Source organism: Gavialis gangeticus, unplaced genomic scaffold (genome assembly GCF_001723915.1).
Source record: "Gavialis gangeticus isolate Ggan-Ray unplaced genomic scaffold, GavGan_comp1, whole genome shotgun sequence".
Lineage (NCBI taxonomy): Eukaryota > Metazoa > Chordata > Crocodylia > Gavialidae > Gavialis > Gavialis gangeticus.
The window spans coordinates 53,347,831-53,366,567 of NW_017729029.1; the positions used below are offsets into that span (position 1 = coordinate 53,347,831).

General features: G+C 47.1%; 2 protein-coding genes across 6 annotated transcripts in view; one reads left to right on the plus strand and one right to left on the minus strand.

Annotated features, from left to right (window-relative positions):
- Positions 1-8,225, plus strand: part of NKAP (NFKB activating protein) — an 8,414-nt gene extending 189 nt beyond the window's left edge. Inside the window, exons 2-10 of the mRNA XM_019521047.1 lie at positions 7-152; positions 954-1,034; positions 1,575-1,648; positions 1,833-1,943; positions 3,787-3,829; positions 5,343-5,458; positions 5,638-5,713; positions 6,343-6,492; positions 6,960-8,225. Coding sequence (XP_019376592.1) covers positions 7-152; positions 954-1,034; positions 1,575-1,648; positions 1,833-1,943; positions 3,787-3,829; positions 5,343-5,458; positions 5,638-5,713; positions 6,343-6,492; positions 6,960-7,134 — 972 coding nt within the window. The 3' untranslated portion in view covers positions 7,135-8,225. The remainder of the gene's footprint in view (positions 1-6; positions 153-953; positions 1,035-1,574; positions 1,649-1,832; positions 1,944-3,786; positions 3,830-5,342; positions 5,459-5,637; positions 5,714-6,342; positions 6,493-6,959) is intronic.
- A 397-nt stretch (positions 8,226-8,622) lies between these two features.
- AKAP14 (A-kinase anchoring protein 14) lies at positions 8,623-14,041 on the minus strand. Of its 5 annotated transcripts, none has more exons than XM_019521599.1 (6): positions 12,922-14,041; positions 12,194-12,308; positions 12,015-12,121; positions 10,240-10,422; positions 9,549-9,601; positions 8,623-8,749 (listed from the first exon to the last, which is right to left on the minus strand). In XM_019521599.1, the coding sequence occupies exons 2-6, from the start codon at positions 12,303-12,305 to the stop codon at positions 8,665-8,667; spliced, it is 540 nt and encodes a 179-aa protein (XP_019377144.1). In that variant the 5' UTR covers positions 12,306-12,308; positions 12,922-14,041; the 3' UTR covers positions 8,623-8,664. The 5 variants fall into 5 exon arrangements, with proteins under 5 accessions (XP_019377144.1, XP_019377146.1, XP_019377145.1 ...); XM_019521601.1 differs by having other exon boundaries at positions 12,015-12,106; positions 12,922-14,039; XM_019521600.1 differs by having other exon boundaries at positions 10,240-10,419; positions 12,922-14,039.
- Between the last annotated feature and the right edge of the window lie 4,696 nt (positions 14,042-18,737).

Genomic DNA, 18,737 nt, shown 5'->3' on the forward strand with positions numbered 1-18,737 from the left:
TCCAAGGCCCCGGGGCGCCGACAGGGCCGCAGCCGCAGCCACAGCCGTAGCCGTTCCCGGCCTCCGGCCTCGGCTCACCACGGCCACCACCACGGCGGGAAGCTGTGGCCCGAGGACTACGAGAAAGAGAAGGAGGAGCTGCTGCGGCAGAGGCGAGTGCGGGCCCCGTCCCCTCCCGGGGCTCCCGGCTCCCCCTTTCCCCCTTAAAAAGAGAGGCCCCTGGGGAGGGAGGCTGCACGCAGGAGCGCTCCAGGGATGTCACCCCAAGAAAAGCAAGTGTCGGGGGGGCAAGGGAATGGTTTCCTTGAGCAGCGTGTGCTAGAGAGGAGCCTGCAGAGGTGAGGAGCGCACAAACGTGCAGCCCAAACTCAGCTCCAAGTAGAGCTTCCTGGGGCAGGGCTTGTCCTCGCTGGGGCTGCACTCCTGGTCTTCACAAGGCGGGCAGCCACAAAGCCTTCTTGAGTACCTGTGCGCCTGGTAAAGCCACTTCTGCGATTTGTTTTGGACTGGATTTGTTTTGCATTGTAATAAATAGCATGTCTGAAATGACCCATTTGGAAGATTGCACCAGATTCCTGAATGGAACTGTTGTAATGTGACCAAAATATTTGTTTTATTAAGCTGCACAAAAAAACGGGCAGGTGCCTTCTTTTAGGTCTGCCTTGGTTTTCAAGACAGAGCAGCCTGTTTTTGTACTTCAGACAGACCGACCCCTTTGGGGACTGAGCAAAACAAAATTCAGTTGAGTCCTGTTCTTAGCTTGAGACGCGTAGTGTTTGGCCATGGAAGAAAAAAACGTGAAGTGTTTCCGCTGAAGAAAGGGTGTCCCCTCATTGTGTCTGGCCTGGGAGATTAAAAATGCTAGCATGCAGAGATACAAACAACTCCTCTTTTGAATGTACGGTTGGGAAGAATAGTATGTGGGAATTTAATGCTGATGGGGATCTTCACAGGAGACTAAATGAGAGAGAGAGAATTGGAGAACTGGGAGCACCTGAAATCTGGGGGCTTTCACCAAAGGTTCCTGACCCAGAGTAAGTAACATTGTTTTGTGGTTGCCCCCCCCTTCCCCCCATTCTTTCTGGGACCCTTGTCTGTAGTAGTGTCCCCAAATAAAGGTATTAATAATTTCATTACTTCAGTATATTTATAATTTCTATTATGTATCTTATGTCAGGCCAGAATAAAACTTTACTTAATATGTCAGTTAAAAAAAATTAAGTATTTAGTTGCCCTAATTCTACTCATTTTGGTTTTTTGTTTGTTTTGCTTTTTTAAGGAAGTCCCGTTACACGCATCAACAGATCACTAGACTGATATGATCAGTTCATGATATTTCATATAATCCCAAAACACCCCTTGCAGAAGACTCTGATATGTTGTCAGTCAAATTAAGATTCTTTAGTAGCGTTTTTCTGAAAGTGACTTGTATATTTTAAATTGGCTGCTTAATGGTTTAATTCATGACTGACTCAGTTTCTGAATATGCACACAGTTGTTCATGTGCGTGCTTTTGGATAATTGGCGATCTTTGCTTAAAATCATAATTAGTTAAACTCTTTGTTTCTCTTCAGTTCTGATGAGCATACTCCAGTGGAAGATGAGGAGGCAAAATCTAAAAGCAGCTCTTCAGATTCCAGTTCAGAAGGTATTTAATTTTTACTATCAAAATAATTTACATATTAATAGAACATCTCAGGCTAGTGCCCGATGATGTTATTTGCCGAGAAGTTCATTGACTTCTTGTAGAATTCGGAAGCAAGCATGATACCAAGATCCAGAAGGATTTATGAAGCTAGACTGCTCATCTGGTTTGTAACACACTCTTTCAGAAGAGAAAAAGAAGAAGAAAAAGAAAAAGAAGAAAAAATCATCAAAAAGGAAACGCAAAAAGCATTCTGAGGACAGTGACAGCGGGTCTGACTCTGAGCTGAACTCCAGTGGTAAGAACACAGCTTCTCTTGGTGTGCATCATCTGAAACCTTCTCCTGTATGTTTGCGGTCATGGTCAGTAATGCTCCTGCTTTTTGTTTGGTATCTTCCTGATGTCCAGAGGTTTTGTTTCAGTTGCTTAATCTGCATTGTGAAGAATAGCCATAACACCTGTAGGATATTGTTGTAATTGTGTCAATGTCTGCTTTCAACTTTAACTTTTTCGTGTTCTGTTTAAGAATCAAGTGTAACATTTTCCTTGTCCCTCTTCCTTTTCTGATTTCCTTACCACCTCTTACATGTGGAAAAGCCTGTTTTTGCACTAAGCGATCACTCGGATCTTTCCTTAATACACCTGTAATATAGAGTCTTTCATCTTATTACAGCAGTCTTCTAGCACAGAAGCATCATAGCTCCAGCTTCAATGCATGAGGTTCAGCCATCAGGGAATGATATCCTGGCTGTAATGTAGGCCATTAGTTTTCAGGTCAAGTGTGGTAGGAACTGGAGCAGACTGTGTGACATTGCATGTACCTTCTTAAGCATTATTTCTAGGGGTGCACCGATAAAGATTTTTTTGGTCAATACCAATGGCTGATTATTAACCAGCCCTATTGGCCGATACCGATCCGATAGCCAATACGCAGCCCAGCAACTTGGAGAGCAGTGTCTGGCTGGTAAGTCTCTGGGAGTGGAAGGTGTCTGGGGGGGGGAAAGGACGTGGAGGGGCCAGATTGAGATTGCCACGGTGAGGGAGGGAATGGGGCCGGGTCAGGGGCAGGTGCTGCCCAGCAAGGACAGGGCAAAGCCACAGGCCAGGGGGCGCGGGGTGGGGGGAGAGTGGGTGGTTCTTGCTACTGTGCACACCCCTGGGGGAGGTATGTGCTCCCCAGATTTGTGCATGGGGTGAGGGTGAGCTGCCTGCTGCAGACTTGGGGTCAGGCTCTTCCCGGCAGAGGGCTTGGACTGGGGCTGCGCCTGGGGTGGTGCTGGGAGGGTGGCTGCAGTGATTTTCGGGTGGCTGTAGCCTACTCTGTAGCCCCCCCTCCCAGCACCACTACCACCCACCCTACCTGTGCCCAGTCTTGACCCAACCCCACATCAGGAAGAGGCTGGTGCAGCCCCTGGCCCCAGCATGCAGCAGGCAGTCCGCCCTCACCCTAAGCACAAATCCAGGAGCACGAGTCCCCATGCCTCCCTTGGAGGTGTATGCAGCAGCAGGGAGCCACCCCTCAGGTGAACCTCCTGTGGCTCCTTCCCATACCACCTTCCACCCCAGCTGGGCCATGCCTGCTGCGACCCCACTCTCTCCCTCATGATGGGGGCCTCAATCTGTTCTCCCCTCCCCCACGCCTCTTCCCTCCACAACCCACAAACTTACCAGCCAGATGCTGCTCTGCAAGCTGCGGGGCTGCATTGCTGGCTGTGTGCACGCTGAGACTATCCACACGCATGCAGCATTTATCTGTGACGTTATCGGCTAAACGGGCCAAAAAAAGCTGATTGCCAATAATGTCAATTTTCCTTTTATCGATGCTAATGCAATATGGACCAATATATTGGTGCATCTCTAATTATTTCAGTCAGGTGACTGCAGTAAATGGCCAGGGAGGGGACTCCCTATTTTAGTGCCTAGTGCTGGTCTCCAAGTGCTTTTGAGGTGTGCAGTGCACTGAGGGAATCCAGGGAGCAGTTCTGTTTTCATCCTGTGCTTGGCCACTTTGGGGATTTGCTCAGTGCTGTGTACCTTGTAGTCTCTTAACTGAGCTTTGTAAAGGGGAATTTTTTTCTTCCAAGACTCAGACCACATTATATTAATACAGTACTTTATGATCTTCTGATTTCTTTTTTTAGATGAAGATAAAAAGAAAACCAAGAAGAAAAAGAAGCACAGAAAGTAAGGGACACCTCTACCATGTTGCATTGAAAGTGCTGCAGTTTTGATTCCTTTAGGGGGCAGCACCAAAGCTTCCACCTCTGTTTCTCTTATTAATAGCAGCCTAAGTGCATGTTTCAGCTTTAAACATGCTGAATCTTAGTTAGCAAAAGACCCTAATCCAGACTTGGAAGAGCTGCCTCCCAAAGACGGGGTTATGTTACTTGTGATATCACATGTTGGATCAGGGTGTTCTGTGGCTTATTTAACAGTTAAATAACAAAAAAGAGGGAATTCAGATTTATTCTCTTGGCTGTGGTGTTAAAGAAACAAAACAAAACACTGATTGCTTCAATCTGGTCTTCTAGCCCTTTTCTTCTAGCCCTTCTAGCCAGTAGGCCTGTTAAGGAGCATAGAATCATAGAAAATTAGGCATGGAAGGGACCTCGGGTCATCTAGTGCAACCCCCTGCTCAAAGCAGGACCATCCCCAAGTAGATCATCCCAGCCAAGGCTTTTTCTAGTTGGCTTTTAAAAACCTCCAAGAATGGAGATTCAGTAACTTCTCTGGGTAGCCTGTTCCGGTGCTTTACTACCCTCCTAATGGGAATGTTTTTTCTGATATCTAACCTCAACTCCCCTTGCTGCAACTTGAGACTGTTGCTCGTTGTTCTGTTATCTGCCACCACTAAGAACAGTCCATGATCTTTCAAGCCCCCTCCCCTTCAGGTAGTTGAAGGCTGCTATTAAATCCCCTCAGGCTTCCCTTCTCCAGGCTAAATAAGCCCAGTTTCTTCAGCCTCTCTTCAGAAGTCATGTCCCCTAGCCCCCCCACCATTTTTTTTGCCCTCCACTGGACTCTCTCCAATTTGTCCACATCCTTTCTATAATGGGGGGGCCCCCAAAACTGGACACGGTACTCCAAGTGTGGCCTCATCAGTGCCAAATAGAGGGAAATAATCACTTCCCATGATCTGCTGGCAACAATCCTACTAACGCAGCCCAGTATGTCATTAGCCTTCTTGGCAACAAGGGCACACTGTTGGCCCATATCCACCTTAATGTCCACTGTAACCCCCAGGTTATTTTCTGCAGAGCTGCTGCTTAGCCAGTCAGCCCCCAGCCAGTACTGGTGCACGGGATAGTTCTCCCCTGAGTGCAGGACTGTTTGCTTCTTTTTATTGATCCTCATGAGATTTCTTTTGGTCCAATTCTGCAATTTGTTGAGGTCTCTCTGAATCCTAGCCCTACCCTCCAGCATATCTACTACTTCCCCAGGCGTAGTGTCTGCAAACTTGCTGAGGGTGTATCCCGTCTTCCAGGTCATGAATGAAAATATTAAACAAAACCAGCCCCAAGACCAACCAACCCCTGGGGCACTCCATTTGATACCGGCTGCCAACTAGACCTTGAGCCATTGATTTCTACACTTTGAGCCCAGTTATAAAAGCAGGCCCTACTGGGATATGAACCCAGTGTCTCCTGTGTACCAGAAAAGTGCTTTAACCAACTAAGCATCTCTAACTTTGTAATAGGAAAAAGTCAAAGAAGAAGAAGAAGAAGAGAAGTCGTAAAGAATCTAGTGATTCCAGCAGTGAAGATTCGGAGGATGAAGCGCTTCAAGGGGAAGATCTCTGGATTGAGAGATCAAGTAGGTTTCTTCAGTTCAAAACTCCTGGGTATTCTTTTCAGTAACGTGGCTCATATAGAGACACTATATATTGACACTGTATATATTATTGACACTAACCGACATGATTTTTTTGTCCTGTATTTTCATAAAAATGAAGAGTTCCAATAGTAATCCTCCTCATTGTTTGTGTATTGCAGAAAATACAGAAGCTGACAGTTTGATTGGGCCAGAAGCTCCAAAATCGCATGCCTCACAAGATGACAGGCCTTTGAAGTAAGCAATCATGTGCAGCTTACACAAATAGATCATGTCAACTAAATTAGCACAAAAGTTGCCTTTCCACCTCTTACCTGGCTTCACTATACTAAAAAATGTCTTCCTGTGCTTGTTTTAGTTGTTACTGAGCTGTCATATACTGTTACAAGATGGTAAATGCTGCTCTGAGGCAAAGGAATACTTTTACAGAGACTTTAATTTCAAAGCTGGGCTGATACTTTTATTTCAAAATCAGCAAGAACACTCTGCCCTTCTGTTGCAACACAAGTAACAAATGTTAAATTTTGCAACAAAGTAACTATGTACCAGTATCTTTTTTTTTTCTCCTAGTCCCTGAAATGTGGTGACTCCATCCTGGCTTACTATTAAAGCGCGTTCCCCATTGCTGCTATTACTTAGCTTTCTATCCCCTTCTGTACAGACAGGCTCAACATCAGATTTGGTGAGCAAGTAGCTCTTATTAGGGGAAATTGCTATAATGTAGAAACAAACCAGCAACCAAGAAATATTGGGAAAGTAATGAGAGGACTGGTCATGGTGTGTAGAGGAGAGGGCACTGATTCTTTAGTAGTCTTTTTTTGTGCTCTCTGAGTTGGCACTGATGAAATTATTTTCCTCTCTTTAAGCTACGGCCATGCTTTGCTGCCTGGTGAGGGTGCAGCTATGGCAGAATACGTAAAGGCTGGAAAACGCATCCCCCGAAGAGGTGAAATTGGCTTGACCAGTGAAGAAATTGCATCATTTGAGAGTTCTGGCTATGTAATGAGCGGTAGCAGGTAGGTTTCTCAATGTGTGAGGTTGCCTGTGGCTTGAGGAAACCAAGGCCTTGTGCCTTTTTTTTTGCCATGCAATGGGTGGGGAATGGGATTCTAAACTAAGAGGGAACTTCTCCCAAACCAGTTGAAAGAAAAAGAAACATTGCAGCTTGTGAGCACTGTGCGAGGATAAAAGTTAAACTCTGTCTCACTGCAAATCTAGTTACTCATCTCTGGTGACCAAAAGAAGTCAGTGATAAGTGTGGTTTTTTTTCCAGAGGGGAAAATACTTTGCAACCCTCCGTCCCTTGATTTTCTTACGCTTGAAAATGAGCAGGTTGCATCACTGTATGTCTGATGTTTAGACTTTGAGGGAGGGTCAGCATGGGGCTTCCTGACAGCTTAGTACAGGTTGACATGTTGGCTTTGCACCAGGCGGTAGGGAAATGTTCTGTGACAGATGAGAGATGCAATGTTCTTGTTCTCAGGCATCGGCGAATGGAGGCTGTGCGTCTGCGTAAAGAGAACCAGATCTACAGTGCAGATGAAAAGAGAGCGCTGGCATCTTTCAACCAGGAGGAGAGGCGGAAGCGAGAGAACAAGATCCTGGCGAGCTTCCGGGAAATGGTCTACAGAAAAACTAAGGGCAAAGAAGACAAATAGATATCCTTGTGGGTGGGCAGCACTGATTGCAGTACACAGCAGCTAACCTGCTCCTGCGATTTGCAAGGAGCTGTCCAGTGGTATAGTGCCTTCTGTCTGACCTTCTGGCCCTCTGGAATAGATTGCTTGTTTCGAAGAAGCACAATTACTCGTGGGTAGTTTGCTTGAACAGTTCGTTCCCCAGCTGCAGGGAACTGCCATAAGTGGCAGTACAGAATCTTGGGTAATGAAAATGAGCAGCACAAAGGGAAGGTTTGTGATCAGAGTGATGGAAATGTGCTGTATTAGTGAATCGGACACAGCAGGCTGCCACCATCTGCCTCAGGAGGGACGGGTCACCTGCTGGTGATATGGATAAATGCCATCTCCCATTTATTTTGACCAATGACTATAGACTTGTCCATCATAAACTGGCTACTTGTAGTAGCAAAACCTAGGGAATTCCTGAGCTTCATTTACTTACCTTTCTAAGAACCAAACAGTTGGATCGTTTGTACAGCTACACTTGTATGTAGAAATTTGTAATTAAATATGGATCGGCTTCCATTACTTGCAGATACTTCTATTGCAATCGATGTATGCTGTCAAAGTAGTAACACTGAGGGTTACTACTGACCTAGAACCTGCAAAAGCCTGGGGGCCGACTAGCTGGCCTCCTTTTGGGGTATGCTGTACGTTGATCTCAGTGCAACAGTAGAGCTAGTGGAAGCCCTGGACATACAGAGGCAGGAACTGCAGATGCATCTTTCCATTCTGAATTTCTTGGTTCTTGGAGATGTTCCAGAACTAACCCTTCACATTACTTTAATCTGGGACCTTGACCTCCTTTGTCTGAGCAATATTACATTGCTTTTAAGAGCTGTGTTGGAAGGCTTCTTCCAGATAATGCTTATTCAGTGTAAACTTACTGAGTCATCATCAGGCATGTATTTGAGAAAGCTCTCTCCTTTATATGCTTTAACTTATGCATCCTGACTTTTTTTTTTTTTTTAAATAAAGCATTTTCCTGAGGCTTTTTTTTAAATCGCTGGGTTTGGTGTGCTTGTGGTGGAAATAATTTATATGTTTCTATAAACACCTACAAAAAATCCTGTTACCACTTTCACTGGTATCTTTGTAACCCTTGTTTAATCAAACACTCGACTGAATCTAGCTGTTTTCCTCCCTATCCAGTCAGCAGGCCTCAGCTCAGTGACTGAAGTCAAGGCAGTTCTGTGTGAGTTCAAGGGTCTTTCAGGCAGAGGAGACAGTTGGAAGGTCAGGGCCTTCAGGTAATTACTGTCGGCTTCGCCTGAAGTTAACACTTTTTCACTGTGCCTATGAATGTATTAGTCATGTGTAAGATATAAACTACCGTTAGAGAAGGAAAGGTCCCTGTCCATCCTGTCACCCCCCGCCCCCCCCAGCACCACCTCCCTCCCTCACACACACACACTCTGTCATACTGTGCCTGTTCTGTCTTTAATAAAACACTGCCAAGCCTTGAGCATCCTGGAAGAGTGGATTTTTTAATCTGCAGTATACACTTGTTTAGAAGGTTATGCTCTCCACAAGGCTCATTTTGCTTTCAATTATGTCCTTGAGCCACTTCTCCCTAAAGCGACACCGTCCTGGTCTAGGGTGGAAAAGGTAGGACAGATGTTAAGAACAAAGGTCACAATTAGGTGGAGACAAAGTTCAGGAGCTATGAGTGGCCTTTGAATGCAGGTTGGTTTTTCTCTTGGTGTAGCACATAACTTTCTTTTCATAAAGCCAGCATTAATCTGTGTGGTTGGAGGAGGTGGCCATGTCATGGAGTCTATCAATGCTAGCTAGCACGAGCTAGGCTGGCTAGAAGTGACTAATAAGATTTTACCCCAATTTCATTAAGTTAGAAAGACAGGGGTTTTTCAGGAGCTGTGCTAGTTGACAGCAGCCTTTTCTGCTGCCTAGGAAGCACTGTCCTGAACATGCTGCTCTTAAAATCCCTATCAAGACTGATAAGGGGAAGCTACATCAATGTGCTCCAGTGCAGCAGCTCACAGCACAGAGATCAGGTTCTCAGCTCTACTTTGCTCTCATTATGCCAGGAAGAATAAAAAGGGGCTGAAACTCTTTGGAGGGCAGGGAGGGTAGTTGGTAGATACAGGTCAACCAGAATAACTTTATACCATCATCACCACTCAGTCTTGGGAGGAGCAGGGGCAGTAAGGGCATGGCCCTGGTGGGACTATTGCCAACTGGTATAATGTAGAGTAGCCAACCAGTGCTGGAGCTAAGACCAAGCCAGACAGAATTAGCAAACTAATGGACTCCTGATAGTGGCTGTCACCAGTATACCACTTCTAATGCAGTCAGGATATCTGAAATCAGCTGTGTTTTAAGCACATCTTAAATAGCTGCATTACTTAAAAAACCTGTAGAATAAAATATACCTGTGAATCAGCCTATTGGATTCCAAGATAAAGAACACCTCAATGGGCAAGGTCTGCAATAGATGAAAGGACAGTTTTCACATTTGCTATAGCACAATTTCAAAGTAGGCATTTAATTCAACCAAAAAATTCCACTATTTTGGAATGCTCTGCATAGCAGGACAGCAATCTACTGTTACATAATTTGATAGGAATTAGAATAAGTGTCTGCTTGCAGATCTAACCATCCATAGAGACTAAGAGTCAGACATTGGAGTAGATCATGGCTACTGTGTTACTGAATGTGAAACTCAGAAACTGGAAATGCTCTGGATTGGACCTAACCAAAAGGGCAGAAGTTAAAAAAAAGAGTCAAATGTATATCTGGAAACTTTATTTATTTTGACGTGTAGCCATGTGATTATCCCCTCCCCCTCATGTTAAAGAATGTGTATGGGCGGATAGTATAAAATCAATTAGAAGATATCAGTAGCAGACACTAGGATTGAGGGTAAGGGAGAGCAAAACATCATTAGCAGAGAGAGAGTCAAGCCATAATCTTGTCTGGAAAGGACATTGAAGTAATGAAGTTCAGAATGGCACAGGCTAATTTTCTTGCAGAGTAATCATTTAAACTATGGCTCTCTTTCATTCCACAGAGAAATTAGATTTCTACTGCTACATTCTGAAAGGTTGGTTGAGTATTACTTACAGGAGGTTTAATGTTGGAGATCTCTACAATGAAGTAGGTGCATGCAGTTGCTTGAGGGATGGGCTTCCTGCATGTCGGGATGCTCCAACGGACCCGGTAATGGTACCTCTTGCTGTACTTCAGTTGTTCTTCCTTGAGGAAATCTGACCAGTGAAGCCAGCTTTCATGGAACTCCCAGGTCTGCTGAACACACACCACACTGTAAGAGATCCCTTCTTGCTGGGACAGCTGACTTAAGGGAAGTGCTAAAAAGAGATCAAGTCACTTTTGTTTAACACTGTTAACCAAATCATGAATGAGAAGGCACAAGGAAGTTAAAGGGCAACTTGGACCAGAGGAAGAGAGAATGTTCTCGTGCCCTTGACAACTTCTGCCACCTGTTACTGTGACAATTAGGGTAACAAGGTTCAGGGAAGAATTACATGCACAGAGAACAATGTCTACACTAAGGGATGGTGGATCAAAGTACAGGCTTGGTGCTGCAGCACTTCTGAGGCAGAAAATTGGGGAGGGGGCAGGGAGCGCAAAACAGCAGATCAGGCAGGAGAAGGGAACTGGAATGGGAGGGAGTGAGGGTGGGACCTCCCCTGTTACAGAACATGCACAGTGCTCATTTTCAATACTGCAAGGCTGTGATGCTAGCCACGGCACTTCTGGGGGGAATCACTGACTGCAGAAAGTTGCATACCTTTCCTCACTAACTCAGTGGGCCCTTTTGCTTCAGGCAGACTTGTCCTTTTTTGATTGGTTCTCAAGCAGAGAACACCACAACACCTTGGTGGGGGCTCAAGATCCTTTTAAGGGTTCAGCATAACATTAGCGCTGCTCAGCTTGCAAGCACCCACGTGATTTCACAAGATACACCCAGAGATTTCAGACAAGAATCTATAGTGTCAAAGCCACCCAGCCCTGTTGTGGGCTTTCTGAATTCCTTGCAACAGCAGGATTGCTCTGGTATTTTTCCATAGTCTAAAATGGAGTGAAAGCTGAGAGCTGATGGATTCTGAGTAGGGCCTCAAGTCTCAAAATGTGGAGAACTGCTGGTCACAGCAGTGGTCTGACTGCCCACAGAAGCTGGTGTGCAGTGAAGTAGGCTGTGAATGTACAGTGCCCTACCTCCCTTTGTGGGTGCTCTCTAGTACACACTGAAATAATCTGGGTGCAGTCAGTTTGAAGGAAACTACTAACCCTTGCTGTACACTTGGTGTCCATAATGTGGAGTAGCTGCAACAGTGGGATTTCACACCTGAGCTTGGGGCACATCTCTAAGCCCCAAGCTGTCAACCCCAGGACTTTGGGATTAGCTGGTAGAAGCAACCAGCTTGTGGAGGACACCCAGGAGAGGAAGAAGAAAGGGCACATGAGCCAAGAGGAAAGGGTTCCATTGAGTAGAGCACTGAAGTTGGGAAGAGGGTGGAAAAGAAGTCCTTCAGAAGCTCTGGAAGGGCTTTGGGAGCTGTCTGGAAACAACTGACTGCAGATGAGCTAACTTTCAGCCTGAAGCAGGTTTTCCAAGCTTGTATGCTGTTAGGCTGTGACAACTGACAGTCAAGCTGAGAAGCTGAAACCCCTCCAATGCACAAACTGTAAGGATTAACTGCTTCATAGACACATGGACCAAGGGCCCTGGGTCTGCATTTGTGGTGTCTCTGTTGTCCATAGCAGTTGCTTCAGAAATAAATTATACATGACAACTATTGGGAGCAGGCCCTGAGGGTGCAGTCAGCCTCTCTACCTAGTAATGAAATCAAATACCAACTGGCTCTGACACTTACAGATATGTACTCCTCGATCTGCTGCCTTCCCCTCTCCACCGTAAAGTCCTTGCATGTGATCCACTGAATGTTTCCAATGACGTAATCAGCTTCTGAAAACAGACCACCTGCTGGTTAATCTAGCTGATGTGCCTAGACAGGGCAAGGTTTCCTAGGCAGCAAATGCAGTATTTGAATACCTCTCTCTTTTTTTTGCAAAGCTTCAAGATGCTCTTTCACACCCCTGATGACAGTTTCGATTAAACTCTGTGCTTTCTCTCTGATGGCTTCATCTTCGTCTTCCACGTCCATGATCTTGAGCATTAGAAAGAGAAAGACTCAAACTCAGTAACAGCGGTCTTGTACACAAGACTGTGATAGATTTGGGCCCGTTATAACCCTCATCCATCATAACAGACCTTCAGATGACCCAGAAAGTGGCTGCCACAATTGGCCAATCCCACACTATTCTTTGATCTCTTGTTTTCTGTACACAGCCAGGTCTAGTCCTAGAACACCCCACCACCACCACACACGCACACTCCCTGCCACCATTAGGAAGCCACTTCTGTTCTCATGTCTAACTTTTATTGCATTTGACGAGAAGGGGAATCTGTCTTCTGCTGTAATATGCAAAGAGCAATTTGGAAGGTTTGGCTGGCAGGGAGGGAGGGCTGGGTCATTCCCAGCAAGTGGTATCAGCTGTGCCATGTCTGTGTCAGGTCCCTGGCTGAAAGGGTGCCAGAGTTCTCATGCCTACCGGTCTCTCTCTTGTATAGCATCAGATACCAACTTCCATATCTACGAGCCACTGTCTCGTATGACAGCTCCATGTCCGGATTCTGTCTGGGCATTTGTAAAGGTTGCAGCTTTCAGTGAAGTGCTGTGCAGTTTGTTGGGCACTGCATTCACACAGGGGCTGTCCTACCTGTCTCAGTGCACTCGAGTTCTTTCCTCAGTGCCGGGAGCTGCTCTCTCCCTCAGGCTGCAGATTCCCAGGGCTCGTTAAGCTGCTACCTCACAGAGTTCCCTAAAAGAGTGTTTGCACATAGCAGTCACCCAGGCAACAGTGACACCAGCCAATAGAAAAGCAGAGTCAATGTCCAGGCATTCCATTGTGTTTCAAAAAGGAAAGAACCAGAACAACATTTGCTCCAAGGTTGGCTTTTTGGTGCCTGCATCGTGGGCGTGCAGGTGCACACTGACGTGTGGAAGCCCCACTCGTGCTCCCACTAAAGATGTTTGTAAAACTCCCACTGAGCTGGGGCAGGCCCTTGGCATGGAGGTCCTTGGAGCCAACAGACTTCCTCTCAGGCTACGCAGCACCAAGCACTCACTAAGCATCCCAAATGCCACCTTTCCTTGTAGAGGATCCCTTTAGGGAGGAGAGGGACAGCATTAGCAGGGAGACATGCTGCAGGATGCAGCAGGCTTCTGCCGCTCCGAACTTCTGTGCTTGTGCTTGAGTTGAGAGAGAGCATAGATGCGTCAGTCCCCGGAGAAACAACATACTTGAATTTTCTGTACTCTTAATGCTCTACATGGAAATGATACTTCTTCCCCTGCCAGGTAACACAGAAGAAAAATGTAGTTACCTTGTGTCTGTCACTAACATAATGCCCAACAGGTAGTAAGGCTTTTTGACGCCCTGCATTTCCCTGGCCCCAAAAGCAGTAGCGGCCTTAGGGGAGGGCAAACCGGGCGACTGGCCAGGGCCCCACACTTTAGGGGGCCCCAAAATTTTAAACATAGAATGAACTTAGAATATAGCTCAACATCAACAAACCCTTTCTTTCTTCAACTTATTAAAAACTTTGTTCTTTCTTCAACTTATGAATACTGATTATCAACTGGGGTGTAGGAGCAATGAATTGACCATTGACTCCAGTTTATTTTGGTGCGAAAATCTGTCCTCTGTTCATAATATGTCTCTCAATAAAATAGATTTGTTATGACTTGCGGTCAGAGTGTTGTGTTGATTAAATGTATTGTGTGATATTCTCCACTCCAGTTGTAATAAAAATTAATTACAGTGCATATTTGTATTATCACTATTGTATTAAGATACTTTCATTGCAGTTTCACGGATAGGGCAAAGTACAATTGAAATCGAAAATGTCCAAATTGCTTATAGGTCTTCAAAATTAATCCCCAAGTGACTCTCTTGCCCAGGGCCCCAACAACCCTAAGACCACCACTGCCAAAAGCCTGGAAAAACCTGCATAGAATGAACGGTCCCCTACCGCAGCAGATATTGCCGGGTGTGTATGTGAATACTTGGGACGCAGCTCTTCAGATGGAGGTGTCATTGTCATCACAAAGGAAGTGCTAGAAGCAAAGAGAAAGCAGTGAGGCCCAGAACCAGTGTGAGCAGACAGATGTGCAGGGAGACAGGAACTCAGGCATGGTTCTAGAAGCAAGTAGACAAAGCACATGGAAACGGAGACCATCCCCTGTGGTCTGAGAAAGAGACTGTTCCCTGGAGTCACGAGTAGGATGAATGCAGGACCCTGGGGAAGGCTTAGGTCTGAGAAACAAGAAAATTAAATCAAGGAGAGACACCAAAGAGCAGGCAATTAAACCCTGCTGTGTTCGCAGTACCACCTTCCCTGGAGCCTCACCTCCTGGCCCTCGTTTCATTCATCTCAGCACTGGCTATTCTCTACACCAGGCTGCTGTGTTTAATGCTTTGCCACGATGATTGTTTGTCGGTGTGGATGAGCTGGGAACAGAGCAGCAATAACCAGTGCTCTTCATTAGGAAATTATGTTTGAGAGTCCTGGTAAGGGACAGAAATGGATCGCTCCCCGCAGACGGGCAATTCCACGTCTTGTGCTAAATTAACCTGAGTTTGTAGCAAAAGTGGAACCTCTAATTTCTACCAGCGGTAGCAACAGCATCAGTTGTAGTGAAGACAGGGACCAATGGACTTGGGTTTTGCCCTCCTACCTTCTACGACCCTGCTAAGAACTACCTAGGATGAAAACCCAGCCAGGTGAGCCTGATTTCCCGAAGTCTGATACTGAGGCATCGTTCTGGAGGTGGTGGCCAGCACTCGCCAGGTGGCTCCCAGCCAGTAAATCTCAAGCACACAATAATGATGGTAGTGGTGCAGGGAAGAGAATTTCAGCCCCCTCCAAACATTGAGCAGGTGGAGTGGCTGGGACCAGGGGGTCCTCACTGAAGGAGGAAAGGATCCAGAAACGTGTGAACAAGCAACATGGAAGCAGGCACAAACAGAGCCATACACCAGGGGCCGGGTCAGCACATGCTGTAAAATGCTTTGAACGCTCAGGGGTGGACCACATAGGTCCCAAAGAGAGGAACAGGACTGGGAAGAGCCTGCCAGGCATCTGGCACAAGACAAGCCTTGTCCTCCCCAGTGTCTAGTATATCCCCAGGAGTCACCAGACGTGGGCGACAGAACATTTCTCCCAGCTGGTAGCCAATGCAGGCTCCACGGGCGAGGGAAAACTAGCTTCTGTTTTCTGCGGTAACAGGCCCTGCTAGGGTGAAAGGCTTGTGCCAAGCCTGCCAGTAAGAAGAGCCCCGCTGGGTGCACCTGCGCAAGACATTATGTCGCTAAAGCAAGTACTAAATGACAGTGCAGTGTAGATGCGCCCAGATCAGAGAGGGACCAGCTGTACCTGCTGACCTGCTTGGCACTGTAAGGCCAGGCCTCAGGAAGTGAGCCCAGCATCTTACCTGTTTGGCTCTGTGCTCTGCACCACCAAACTTTTTGGCACAAATTAGCCCCTCACCCCCCTGAGTGCTACTCTGTTCCCCTTCCCCTGCCTGATCTGCTGCTCTGTACTCCCTGCCCCCTTCCGTCCCGCCACATGCCTCCCACAGTGGCTGCCAGTGCCGGTTGTGGAACAAGTGTCGCAGGCTGGCCACCCCTGCTCTACAGTTTGCCGTTCCTCCCTAGTCTCTTACCTCCTGGCTCCTCTCTTCTTTCTTACCCTGCCCTGCTCTGCCCCCCAGCTCCAGGCTGTACTGCTGGGACTTCAGCTCCTTCTGGGGTCCCTGTATTTATCTTGCCCTCTACACCTGTCCCATTCTCCGATTCCTGCCCCAGCCTCTGGATTCCTGGCTCCCAACCCCTCAGGAAGACATCCCACATCCTGGCTCCCACTTAGACTAGAGAGACTAGTGCCCAGGGAAGTGCAGACAGGCTGAATTAATGCCTATGCTAATTATACCATGGCATCAGGCCACATCTCTGACTCTAACAGCCCACTGTTTCATGAAGCAGAGCAGGGTCCTGGGAAAGACTGTCCCCTCCCACTTTTCCACAAGGAGAAAGGGAGTGCTGCTGGAGGCACTGAGTACATTAGGTGCTTCACCGTCCAAGTTAGTGTTTGGCTCTCGGGGTCTTTCATTTGGGTTAATAGCTAGAAACCATTGACCCCAGCCCCCATTTACTGGGCATGTGCACAAAAAACATTCAGAGCCAAGGACAGAAAATGAATCCGGTTGAACGCTTGGGCTCTCTCCTGATGAAGGATGCTGGGGCAGGAATCGGGGCAAATGGGGTCTTTGTAAACACTTGAGAGGCAGACACTAGCCTATGTGGGATCATCCCTCTCAGGCACCAGTATTCTGGGTGCAAATCAATCCCCTCCGGGAAGACGCTCCTTTCTGTTCTTTCTCACAATCCCAGTGAGTCCAGTGGGTCTGTGGGCCCCAAACAGCTGTCACCGACTTTCTAGAGGATTAAGGCCCTGTCTTGCCTTTTACCTGGATGCGCTGGACCGGGCCTGGGGGACTTGGGTTCCTGATCTTGTGTTCCCTGTGCCCCGCTCCTCCTAGTTTTCTACCCCTGATCCTCACGCTCCTCTTCTTCCACCCTGTTCCCTCACTGCTAGGTCTCCTGTTTTCCCTTGCCCCGCAGCGGTGTAGCTGACCCGCTTATGACAGGAGATTCAGATGTGGTCTTTAATTGATTCCCAAGCTATCTCAGTCCTTTCAAAGGCTGGCAGAGGCAGGAGGCATGAGGAGTTTATCATGGTCTCGCACCAAAGCCAAGAAAATGAAAAGAGCATGTAGTCTGCGTAAGCCGCTCAAATAGCTACCGCATAAGGCTGCGTCCCTATGGCAGGGACTCAGTGGGCCCTCAGAGAAATGCTACGGCTCGTGCTGTGTGATAGCACAGATTATGTATTAAGGCCTGGAGCAGAAATGGGCCCTGTCTGCACATGGGCTCAGGGGTCCAGCTAGCGGCGAGGAAAATCAGATCTAAATCTTGGATCTCATTCAGGCCAATATTTGTTGGCTTAAATCCAAGAGAGTCCAATTTACCTCAGTACATCTGCTTCGACTACAGGATGGCGTCTTTCAAACTACCAGCATGAACCCAAACACTGAGGTGGCCGCACTACAGAGACAGCCATACAAGAGAAAGGAGTGGTTACAGCGTCTGAGGACCAGGCTGTTTCCCTATCAAGCACGTCTTAGGCATTAAGGACCTGACTTTCAGAGGCGCTGAGCTCCTTTGGGTCCCATTTACTTCAGTGGGGCCTGGAGTTACTGACCATTTCAGGGCTTTCCAGCGGGGAGGAGTGAGTCTAGGTGTGAGGAAGAGCCTGATCCCCAGGGGGTGAGTGGAGACTCCCGACTGATTCACATCAGGGTGAGCAAAGCAGATCAAGGCCTCACTTATCTTGGTGGATTCATCTGGGGCTCTCAGTTTTGCAATGTTGTTGCTCCATAAACAACCCAGAGCTCTTTTCCTCTTTCCTTACCTCATGGCTTCCTCTTACACCGAACTCCCTTTCCTCTCAGCAACTCTTTCATCTTCCTTCATGTTCTCCCCCTCTAGCCAAATGACAGGTGCTGCAAATTTCCCAGCGGGAAGGTGAACAAATACCTGCTTGTTTTTTTCTGGCTACAGAGAAGACCTGACCTTGGCATTTCCGGTACAGGCCATTTGAAAGGAAAGTCAAAGCACTGTTTAATCTTTCTGCTGATAACATTCAGGAATTCCACAAATACGGACCAGACACTCCCACCTCCTTGGATATGCTTTTCCCCAGAGCACTTGCATTTTTTCTAATGACAAGTGCCAGGAAAGCAAATGTTGGTCGGTAAGTGAGTCTGGCCAGTGCAAAAGAACTCAACAGACACTGCTGCCTCTAAATGGGCAGATTGTAATCAGGTAATTTGCACTTAGATGTAGGGCATTTGACTTGATATTATGAAAAGAATATCAACCCTGATTGTCTCTAGAACGTGAGTTTGCTCTGGTGTCATGTATCCATGACAGAGTAACATGATAAAGACACAGAAGCCTTGGCAGGGAGATTGGGTGTCTCAGGGGGATTAGAAATTAAGGTACGTGGTCTTTCATCTCTAGAACATATATCTGAAAGCAGGGGATGTGGCAGAAAGCCACCTTGGTTTCTCCCCAAAAATCTCTGCCCTGTGACACTGTGATTTAAATCTCTGTGCTGTGACCATTCAATCAGGGTGGGCCCAGCACACAGGGGACCACACCCTCAGCCTGTCTCTTTAGGGAACTGGAGCTGGCTGCATTCCTGAGGGAGGGGGGAACCTGCTCCCTCTGCTTACGTGACTTGCATCACTTACCTGGGTGAGGGGTTTCTACCTGGGGAGCTGGAATCTGCCCGGTAACAGGTGATGCATTTCAGATTGGTTGGCTGACAGCCAACTGGGGCTGACCTCCGCTGGCCCAGGTGAATGAGGTCACAGGGGCTATATAAGTTAGGACGGGGAAGGAGGCGG